General features: G+C 45.5%; 3 protein-coding genes across 3 annotated transcripts; all 3 read left to right on the top strand.

The window, feature by feature from the left end:
* Window positions 1–1,291: 1,291 nt before the first annotated feature.
* Window positions 1,292–1,706, top strand: BDV59DRAFT_173591 (uncharacterized protein; the record flags this gene model as incomplete). The annotated part of the gene is made up of 3 exons (XM_073688927.1): window positions 1,292–1,534; window positions 1,593–1,613; window positions 1,674–1,706. The coding sequence occupies exons 1-3, from the start codon at window positions 1,400–1,402 to the stop codon at window positions 1,701–1,703; spliced, it is 186 nt and encodes a 61-aa protein (XP_073550043.1). The 5' UTR covers window positions 1,292–1,399.
* Window positions 1,707–5,424: 3,718 nt separating this feature from the next.
* BDV59DRAFT_199951 (NAD(P)/FAD-dependent oxidoreductase) lies at window positions 5,425–7,283 on the top strand (the record flags this gene model as incomplete). Its single annotated transcript, XM_073693462.1, has 4 exons — window positions 5,425–5,715; window positions 5,766–5,776; window positions 5,824–6,073; window positions 6,123–7,283. 4 exons carry the CDS (start codon window positions 5,425–5,427, stop codon window positions 7,281–7,283), a joined length of 1,713 nt encoding a protein of 570 aa, XP_073550042.1.
* Window positions 7,284–8,404: 1,121 nt separating this feature from the next.
* BDV59DRAFT_173590 (GIY-YIG nuclease family protein) lies at window positions 8,405–9,946 on the top strand. Its single transcript, XM_073688926.1, has one exon. It carries the CDS (start codon window positions 8,610–8,612, stop codon window positions 9,903–9,905), a length of 1,296 nt encoding a protein of 431 aa, XP_073550041.1. The 5' UTR covers window positions 8,405–8,609; the 3' UTR covers window positions 9,906–9,946.
* The last annotated feature ends 1,286 nt before the right edge of the window (window positions 9,947–11,232 follow it).

The raw sequence follows: 11,232 nt of genomic DNA, 5'->3' as shown, positions 1-11,232 counted from the left end.
CAGAATACCATTTTACCGGAAGTCTCGCCCTTAGATAGCTATATAGGCCTATAAAGACCAAAAAAATAAAACCAATTTTAAGGCTACTGAAATCTACGCGGTACCAAAGAGAACCCTCTATGCGCCTCTAAAAGAAGGAAATTACGCGTAGAAACACGTGCTAATAGTTATAAACTAACCAAATATAAAGAAGAATTACTTTAAAGCAATTACTATACGCAAATAAGTAAGAATTTCGAATTCGGCCGGAGTTTCTATATAGAATAACTTAAGTACTATCTACACGATATATAAGACGAACAATATATTAGCGGGCAAATTAAGAAGATCTAAGGCTCATGATACCCTAATTCCAGACTATATAAGTAGTTATTTAAGAACACGGTGTTATGGGACGAACAGAGATGGATCATCCTATCTAAGCGTGCCGTACAAACAAGAAGGAATAGCTAAAGCAGGAAATCAGGCAGCCAAACAAGAGTCGAAAAATAGGGGCAAGACGGTGTATCAAGGTAGAATGACTCTTAGCTCCGCAGGAGGAGTCTGAGGAAGGCTTCCTCAGAGGGTCCCTGGCGAGGTCCTACCGAGCTCCAATTAGTGGTTCGTACAAGGCCTGTAGAACCCATAACAGTAGAGTTCTTTTAGAAATATAGAAATATTATAAATATAAATCGCTTTGTTAGTTAAAGTTGGTAGTAGGTATTAATTTGTAAGCAACACGTGTCTGTTCGCTCTTCCACCTATTATTATACAAGTATATGTCGCGGCATGTACCTCATACAGCGAGCAGCTTTACCGTCATGAAGTGGGTAAAACGTGGCCTAAATGTTTCCAGAAAGTGAATCAACACACTCTGTACGCAGTACGATTAATCCATGATAGCAGACCTTATGACTTTGATGACTCTATACCCCCACGGCCAAAACCCGACACTTCTAGGCATAATCAGACATGGAACTGTCGAAGGGGTAATCAACTTCGGCATTCCTGCTCTGAAAGTACGGCACAAATGATTCCACCGCCAATATAGAGATACAATCAAATCCTCGGTTTAATCGCATAGCAAGTGGTGGAATAATGCAACAGCCATATCAATCCCCTTGGCTTGAACCAAATAAAAAATGTGAAACACTACAGAATGGGAATTCGTCTTGTGTCCAAAGCTCTGCTATTCCATAAATGCTTCCGAGCAGACAGCCAAGACGGAGGTTCTGAAATGGCCACCTCGTATTATAACCCGTGATGGCCCGCCAAGATTACCTGCGACACCCCTTACTGACTACTGTGGAGAGGGCAAAGAAGGTTCTTGAATATAAAAATCGATGACCGCAGGATGGTAACAAATAGCTGTCCCCACATTTTCAATATTCTTTAACGATATACACCTCGAATATCGGCTATGCGGCTTCCTCTCCTTGTCACTGCTGCCTTTGGAGCATTTGGCCTCGCCATCGCTGGTCCCACCGAGGAGGCACCAACAGACATCTGTTTAATGATCTGCTATTTCCAGCAGCCAAACTGTACCGAGCCCTCGGTAAGTAATAACGGCCGTGATGAGCTACAATCCAGAGGACTGACAGGTTATCTATTAGTATCCGAAGAAGTCTGGTGATGTGCGTCCATTATACTGTACTCTTGACTAGGCATGTCAGTCATAAGACTAACGATTTTAGTGCTGGACCTGCTGCAATCCCGCAATTTAAAAGGGCTCATACCGTGCCAGACTGGTCTGCCCCGCTCAGGCCGGTATCTTGATATATCAGTGACCCTGACTGTCATCAGCTTTATTGTGCGCGTAATTATTGGACAGATTGTGTATGTCGCAGACATGGACTAGTGAAAGGCCTGCTTTGCTTTTGGATATCTTATTCTGTGTTCCAGTTCTTCGTAGCAGTATAGCATGCTATTTTTGCCCGGTATTTGCCAGGTGCTTGGCCAGTCACTTTCTCTGCCATGTAGTCTGGCGAGGACCGATAAGTTGACCAGAGTCGTTTATTCCGTGCATGTACTCCGTAACGCCAGAAGGGCGCATCTCGGAGGAGGGGCGGAACAATGCATCTTGGTGTGTCATGAAATGAGGAGTTTTATGGCGATCGACGAATGCCAAGCAATATGAAGTAACTAAACATACGCTTCGGCAAGTAAGGCGATCATGCCGACATAGCCTCGGCCGGACGTGTCCACCCCGGGCTAGAAAGGCCCTTCTTCCTCTAATACATAGGTACGGAGTACCTGCTGATTAGTTCTGTCATAAAGCTGGTGAATCGAAAAGCTGGATGTATACCGAGTACCCGCAAAACTGCACGGCAGCTATCTAAAATCAGGACCCGAGAAACATGCCAAGAGAGCATCATGAACAGCCGACTGATAGCGAATTATTCCATATAAAGAAGTTGGCCGTGGCGCCTCTATCGATCGGCACTCTCAGCCTGGTAACCAGTTGTACCAAGAGCCGGATGTTAGGAAAACGATATGTAAACACGACCCGACTTCTTTCAACAGAATGAAAATCGAGAACAATCACCATTTTCATAATCTCGTTCTCGATAAACAACCTGCAATAAGGAGCCATACGCCTTCTCTTTCGCTGTCTGCCATTTGAGGTCCTCGCTACGCGGCTGCATAGGGCTCGACTTATTCCATCACTTAGGCTCTCTTTATCTCCATTACCATAAGGCGCCTGTGTAAAGGCCAGCAGTTTAAATGAACAAAACCCAAATACACTAATTCGAGCAAGGTATGCATATGAGTACTTGAAATTGATTCCAGCTGCTGTTGACGATGTTAAAGGTCTTATCAGCCATCTCAAAATTTACTGGGGGCCTCATCATATGAAAGCGAATTTGACGTACAAGAAGCCATCAGAGAGTTGACAGTTCGGACCGGCCACTTCCATCTCAACTATATCCGCGACATTTACAGGTATTATCCTTTGAGAGGATCGTGCAAATTGCCAGAAGCTCCGAACAGGGCATAAATGCTCCAAATGTATACGTTTGGGTTGACCTAGTAAACAAGGGCGTGGATGATAGCGTGAATATTTCCACAGTTGCAAAGACTGACGGCAGAGACGTGGATGTTTATCTGAACAAAATGGCACTGGGGGAACAAGGGATCGAAAGCAATGCAAGGTATAACAATATTATGGCAACACACTCTGTCTATGGTTCAATCCACAGTCTGAGCATCGGGATACATGTTTACGAAGGCCCAATGTTTGGAAAACAGTACTCAGCGTACATAGGCCAACATTGCGCAAGGGAACTAGTCGCTCGAGGGAATTACTAGTGGAAAATATGTCTCCGAAAATTTCCGGGCTCGCAACTATTCCGGCATCGATGCATTTGTGTCTAAAAAGTTGCGCTCTCATGTCTGGAGTAATGGCAGATCCCCAGCAGTACGGTAGTCTTGGCATTCAGTAAAGCCTCAGATATCTTATTACTACGTGACCAACAAGACTTATTGCTGTCATAGTTTCCGCGTTAGAAACCCACGAATACAATAGTTCCAACTTCACTCGTCTTAAGGCTATGTGGAAGGCTGCCTGGCGTGCTCTGCTTATCAGGATATTGAAAAAGGTGCGAATAGATTCACTAACCAGCCCAACAGAATCAGTGGATAATACGAACCCTTCGGCCCTATATATATATGCGGTAAAATGCAACGAAATAATAAATCAAGCGACGCTACGATTGTATCGAAACCTGCTAGAAATGCTCACGCAAAGACGGCAACCATAGCATTCACGTTATAAAATAAACTCGATGCGTGTTGGCTTCGTATCTATTTACTACTTTTTGCTGCAGATGTTCGTACAGTTACCAACTAGCCTAGCGTATACAACGCCCACCTGTATGCTTTTTTACCTTCTTCGTTCCTATGGGCCACTGTGTTTGCGTTTAGTTTTGGCCGCGTTTGCGAAGGCAGTTGAACGACATCCTTTATTTTCTGCAATATATACAGTAATTAGTTCAATTTTCCTTTACTCTCGAGGAAGGGCGGACGAGTTTAGCACGTGCTGCTATTAATCGTTGAAGTTTCCTACAGCCCCATGTACCCATGGCTTTCCTGAATTCCTCTAGTAAGACCAGCAACATATCTGCAACAAGCAATACTGAAATCTGTGTGCCTCTATTATACCGTTGAAGATCTATTATACCGTTGAAGATAGATATTATTGTTCTTCTGAATGTCCGTGGGATGACACGACCTTCCCTCATTTCCCAGAGTGTGGATGGCCTTCTACCTAGTCGCTTAACTTAAGATCACAATGCCATCTTTCATAATATGCTACTACTCTAATAATAAGGGATAAATGACACATGGAGTAGGTAACTAGTAGGTCCCCTGATGAACATTGATTAACAGCGATAATACTACCTCTAGCAGTTGGACCGAAAGTACTCTTCCACTGTTTATCTGGAACCTACTTGGAAATATCTTCATCAGATTCTTGTCATTAATGTCTACGAAGACCGTACGGAGATTCTCTGATCGCGGCGAAGGGGTATGCATCACTAATATTCATTCCAGAACGCGTTAGTAACAGTCAGTATATATGTCAGGCAGGGATTACCGAACAACCACGAGGGCCTACTACTTGAGGAGAGACAACCAGTTATGCGTATCTTTTATCCTATCTGTCTTATCCGGCTTTGAGCCCTGAAAGCTTTAAAGTTTGGTTAAGGCTGAGATAGTAGGATTCCGCTGTATAATATAGCACGATACAGCCAATGAAGGCCGGAACAACTCAACTGTATAGCTAGGAACAGACTATTACAGGTTTATAGGGCGTATCGAATCTCTGGTACATGATTAAAACCTCAAGCAACATGGGACGACAGACATATGATTCAGGCTTGTGTTTTTGGAGTTCAGGTACCGACTACCCATTTACGTGAAAAGTTATGAGTAATGACCCCCAATAATCGAATAGGGTTGTTCTCAGTGCTTATCAGTACGTGATCTATAACCCAGAAGAATGACGCCATTTACTCCGCCTATGTCACTATCCAAAGGCATAGCATATAGTTGGCTGTCCGACACAGCGGCAGATCCTTTCAAATACGCATCGTTCGAATGGAAATTTCAAAAGTGAGTACCCCAATTTGTGGCACCATCTTGTCCCACGATGATGTGACACCAAGTGCTCGGCAACTCCAAATTAGACCACCTCACATAGCGATAAAGAAGATTTTGGCAAATCACGGGGCCGAAATACCATGTATTACTGTTATACTCCAATATGTTTGAGACTATAAGTCACCTAGTTGAGAACCGTGCCCCGCACGAGTATGCGAAATTGGGGTCAAATAATGCAACATTGGCTTAGATCTGACGAGCATATAAGAAATCACTAGAGGTATATCAACTCCAGCCATTGCGACCAGGCAGGAAGAGCTATAAATCCAATAATTCGTCACAATGGCAATTGTTGAAGAGGATATCATTTCTCAACCAATATTCACGTTCCGAGCACATGAGTCGTCATCTCCTGACAACTTTGCACAATTTACTAGCCAGTCTTTTGTCACCGAGACGGAAAAAAAGGAAACCAAAGTACAGTTTGAATTGGAAGAACATCCAATCGATGAGGTTCGTCCAATCAAGGTGGGCATTATTGGAGCCGGACTATCCGGAATTACAGCAGGAGCCTTGCTTCCGGCCAAGCTACCAGGGCTAGATTTACGGATTTATGACAAAAACGCAGACGTGGTACGTAGCTATAATATCCATTCGGCTGTACCTATCCTAACACGGACCAGGGAGGTACATGGTATGATGACTCGCCACCTGCTGGGGCCTGTTGACTAATTGTTGTAGGTTCGAGAACACTTACCCCGGAGTTCGCTGCGATATTCCAGCCCACGTCTATCAATCCGGATTCTCTCCAAATACGCAGTGGACGGAAGAGTTTGCCCAGGGACCGGAAATTCGTGCCTACTGGCAGGCTCTAGCTCACAAGTATGATGTGTACAGATACCTGAGGCTACAGCAGAAGATTCAACAAGCTGTATGGGAGCCTGATCTGGGTAAATGGAGAATCACCATAAAAGACCTGCGGCAAGACAAGGTTGATCAAGTACACACCATATTTGTTAACTCGATACTAATATCGTTAGATTTATGATGAATACATTGACGTTCTGATCAACGCTATCGGCCACTTCAATGAGTGGAAATTGCCCGACTACCCTGGCCGCGACCTTTATCAAGGGACACTTTTCCATTCCTCAAACTGGGATCACAATGTTGACTTGAATGGTAAACGAATTGCGCTTATTGGGAACGGTGCATCTGGACTGCAGGTCCTGCCCTCGATACAACAATCCGCGGAGCACGTTGATCATTACGCCCGTAATAAAACGTGGATTGCCGATTCGTTCGGTACCACCGGTGTCCGTCGATTAGAGCCAAATCTATTTTCCTTGGAGCAGCGGAAGCACTTTGAAGATGCAGATACGTATCTGGCGTACCGCAAAGCCGTTGAAAGTGGCTATTTCTCCCGCTTCGGTGCCATCTTCAAGGATTCTGCCGAGAACCGCGACCAACGAGAGAAGTGGACGCAACTCATGGTGCAACGTGTTAAAGACAAACCCGAGCTGGCCGATAAGATTATTCCCGATTTCCCACCAAACTGTCGCCGACCAACTCCCGGACCAGGGTATCTCGAGGCACTGACGAAAGCAAATGTGAGCTACATTCAATGTCCAATCCAGAGGTTTACGCATACGGGCATCGTGACATCCGATGGAATCGAGCGTCCCGTGGATGTTGTCATATGCGCAACCGGAGCCAATGTGGATCACGCACCTCCCTTCTCTATCATTGCCGAGGGGATCGATTTAAAGACCGCATGGAAACATGATGGACTATTTGGATTTCCCTACAATTATTTGGGCGTAGCGACTCCAGGATTTCCGAATCTCCTGTGGATAGGAGGGCCTCATTCCACTGGTCACAGTGGTAGTGTCCCCAATAGTATTGAGAACTTGGTGACATATATCGCAAAGATATTGCGCAAACTGCGCAGTCAAGGAATTAAGACAATGGCTCCCTCCAAAAAGGCGACGGATGATTTTGTCGAATATTGTGATCGGTTTTATCCGCGAACCGTATGGACGGCGAACGATGATTCGTCCCCTGGGCAGAAAAACTGCAGCTCTTGGTACAACGGGGGTCGCCCTGGAGGACGTGTGCACGGCTTATTCCCGGGCAGTGCTGCGCACTTAAACTACATCCGCAGAGATCCTCGTTGGGAAGACTGGGAATACAACTTCTAAGTACAGGACGCGGTTGTGGAAGTGTTGAACCTCTTGAGCCACAAGTCACCTTCCAGAAAAGGAAGGTGGCCTTTATGTATGTACAACAGTGTCAACCAATTACGTTAGGTGGTTAACTAAGTTAACTAACTAGTTAGTTAACTTAGTTACACTGTCTTACATAAGCCTAAATCTCTCGCACCACCCAACAAATCTCAGAATGTCCCAGCCCATCGCATCCCACCTGATCCAATTGTATCTTCTACGCGTTAACGCCTGGACACACATAACAATGAGTCTAAGACGATCAGCCCGTATAGCGGCGAAACAAGAAGCGCGTCGCGAATCATCTGGTATACGCGTTCTGATCTATATTATTGTACAATCCACATTGGAATCCAATCCATAAGCTAACCATTGTATTACCGATATACAGAAGACGATTCGGATGAAATACCGCTCCCCGTTAACGAACAACCATCTACATGGAGGGGTTCTGGAAGGATAATACGAGACAGCTATGATGGCGAGTCTGGTGAATCTATAACAACCGAGTACCGTTCGGCAATGGAAACTGTCCATAAGCTAATTACCGATATACAGAACTAGGTTCGAATTCAGATGGAATACCGCCCCCCGCTAACGAACAACTATCCACATGGAGGGGTTCTGGAATGGTAATACCAGACAGCTATGATAGCGAGTTTGGTGAATCTATAACAACCGAGTACCGTTCGGCAATGGAAACCATCGCGTCGGACAATAGTTTTACGACGGCTCTCTCGCATAACATAGTCAATGGATATATTATAGATGTGGACTCCAGCAGCCAAATCATTGATCTTATGGAAGATATCAACGAGAATAGCAGTGGCTGGTGGGGTTTAGAACTATCTGATGATATCGCAGGTGGTTATTGCCCATAATTATCCACTCAGACTTAGGGAAGCCACACGTTGCTAATGAATAGCCAGACACTAGCGAGGAAGAGAACTTCGATGAATACACGACTCCCCTTACGGTAGCTAAGCTCGAAGCAAGCGGGCGATTGTTTGGTGAGACTACTATCCCCTATTCCATCCCCTTCCTACCTACCATTTTTGGGTTTCTGACTGTACGCTAACTTTTGGTACACATATAATAAAATTTTGGCCGCGCGATCTGGGGCGCGCTAATTGGCACTTTCATAGGAACACCCCATACCCTCGCGGTAACGCCACCAGATCGTTCACTGATACATATACAGATGAATACATCCCAGAATTTCTGGAACGCGTTCGGGCTATAGTCCAACTACTATTTTCCCTGGCTGAAGATGCCGGAGAACTACCAGAGTCGGCCCGTACGATGCATCGTTTGCTAGCCCGTGACCGAAATACGCTAGTTACCGACGTTGCCGGTCTATTCAGTCAAGATGTTCAAGGTCTACTAGGTATCCCTGAAAGCTTACCAGTACCAGAGCTCTTACGTTACCTGCCATATCCAACTAGCACTCATACAGCCGGGGTATACGGCATTATTGGAGTATCCGAATACTCTAATGCTCTGTATATTGGATGTTCCATAGATCTTCCCAGGAGATTACGGAGTCATCGAAGGAACATTGAACAACCTTGTAGCCCTGAGCTGTGTGTCCACCGTGTACTAAGTGAACCTGGATGGAATATCCACTATCGGATTATTCTATCACGGGCTTCAATGCCTAGGGATCTATTGTTCCTTGCAGAGACAATTACAATGGTTTTACTCGACACTGTAGAACAAAATGGGAATTCCCGAGTCCCACCGGGGACAACAGCTGCGATTGAAGATTTTCAAAAAGCAATGGAGATTGAGAGAACTGATACTCTGCGACTCAACAAAACACTTTCCATATTTGGGGCAACCGAGATATGGCTCCTCAGTCGCCAGAAACCGGATGCATGTGAAGTTTGCGGGGAGAAAGATGATGCTCTTATTGCCTCAGTCCGTTGGGGTAAGTTTTTCTGTAGGAGGTGTCAGCAAAACGCTTGGGCAATGGGGATCCCTGACACTGATCCACGGGTTACCGAACCCTGTTTCTGGTGCAAAAGGTTTCCCGCAAAAGAGATTGGTCAACACCGAGTTCATCGACGATTTGAGGGACAAATTTACTGTATGGTATGTCTTTTGCAGCGGTCACCCATAACAGGTTTTCCTGAAAGACGGAAGGACCGCTATAGCACAATAATATGTGCTTGTGTCCACTGTGATCAAGTGCTTATACAGAATGGTGAATTTCTCAAGAGATCACGACTCATCGATAATGTCCGGTACTGCGATAGATGTGGGATGTGGAAGAAACTGCATGGCCACCATAAAGAACATTTGCACTTTTATGGGGAGTGTCAATGTCAGGGATGTCCTGTGGTTATCTATCCTAGTTCCGATGCGGAACGACGACTTCACAAATGTCCTCCTCTTGGAGATGGGTGGTATTGTGCAAGCTGCTGTCAGCATAGCTCAGAGAGCCCCATGAACCACCCTCACCAATTGGAGACATGCTCTTGCCGTGGGTGCGACTCTACTGAGGTGATAGTCAAGGGGCCAAATGGAAGATTATGTCGGAGATGTTACGATTTCTGGAGAAGGCATCAGCATGACGGAAGGGAGCATGCCCACTAGTGATGGTTGGGTGATGTGATTATCATTTGTGATTCTGCAAGATGTTTTATATGATATTCTGTTGTTCGGTATTTGACGATGAAACCCTTCTTACATGTGAAGAAGAGAAAACACTTTTTACAGTGTCTCTTCTGATTGATACATTTGCTTCTACCGCCAATGCTAATCAGCTAAGGGCAATTACGGCAGTCATATACTTCTAACTTCTTACTTATCCCGATAATCTGCAGGGAAGCCTCTTATAAGTTTGTAGCTGTTTCTACAGGTATAGCAGCAAACATAACCGTGGAAGTGACCTTGTAAATCTTTTCAATGCCATATAGAGATGTCTTCTAACACCAAGAATAGGTCAGTATGGATGGCATCATTGATATTCTCCTCTATTTCTTGATCGCATTCTACTGCGAGACAAATGGGAAGTGGTCGAAATGCCTCCTTCGGCATGAGGCCCCAGATCTCCTCCATAACTTGCATGACGCGCACGGTCACTTTAGACCTCGAATCCCCCTCGGACGAACCATCAGGCGGTATTATTGCCCCTCAAAATACGAGAGCATATTGGAATATTGCAGAAGCTGCGCGTAGTGAGTGATAGGCCTAAAACCTCCAAAGCGGATCCCGCTCACCGTTATCCCGTTGGAACCGATGCAATTTTTCGCGCTTGATTACATAGGGCCGTTCATCTCGAAGACCCGATTAGGGGCTAGGTATAACCTAGTTGGAGCCGACTACTTCTCGAAATTTGCCTTTTCTCATACAGCGGTGGCAGCTGATACTCGCACATCAGTGGATTTTATGCGATATGGGGCAGGAGAACATTTTAGGCTGCGGGAGCCACTGTACGGGGGAGGAGTTTACTTCTTCCCTGCAAACGAACGACGTGAAGCATATTAGCACCCATGTGACTACACCATGGTTTGTCGAGTTTGTCGGGCGGATTGTCCGCATAGTGGTATCCTCCCTCCAAACCCGTGTGGAATTAAATGGCGAAGGTCTCCTGTATTGGGATCCATATCTTAAATCAGTGATCCAGGAAATCAACACACCATATCGAAAAGCATGAATTGTGCCCCGCAAAGATATTATTAGGTTTCAATCCACGGCACAACCAGCCGTCCACAGTTACCGATAAGATCATCAGGCGACCAGGACCCACCCTGCATGGGGATATCGATCTGCAACCAGGAGTTAAAGGACGAGCAGCGCGGATGCAGGAGGCACGAGATGCCATCAGGGACAGGGGCAGGGAACCACCTCCCGTACCTAATACCCGCAGACTATAGAAGGGCGACCTGGTTCTGCTATGGGACACCGTTCTTAATAAGGA

This window comes from Aspergillus ambiguus, assembly GCF_047715705.1.
Source record: "Aspergillus ambiguus strain CBS 117.58 unplaced genomic scaffold BDV59scaffold_7, whole genome shotgun sequence".
Classification (NCBI taxonomy): Eukaryota; Fungi; Ascomycota; class Eurotiomycetes; order Eurotiales; family Aspergillaceae; genus Aspergillus; species Aspergillus ambiguus.
This window is presented reverse-complemented; position numbering and strand designations above follow the sequence as displayed.

Excerpts from the sequence above, each read along its gene's own strand:
- BDV59DRAFT_173590 (XM_073688926.1), top strand. The coding sequence starts at position 8,610 with ATGCATCGTTTGCTAGCCCGTGACCGAAATACGCTAGTTACCGACGTT.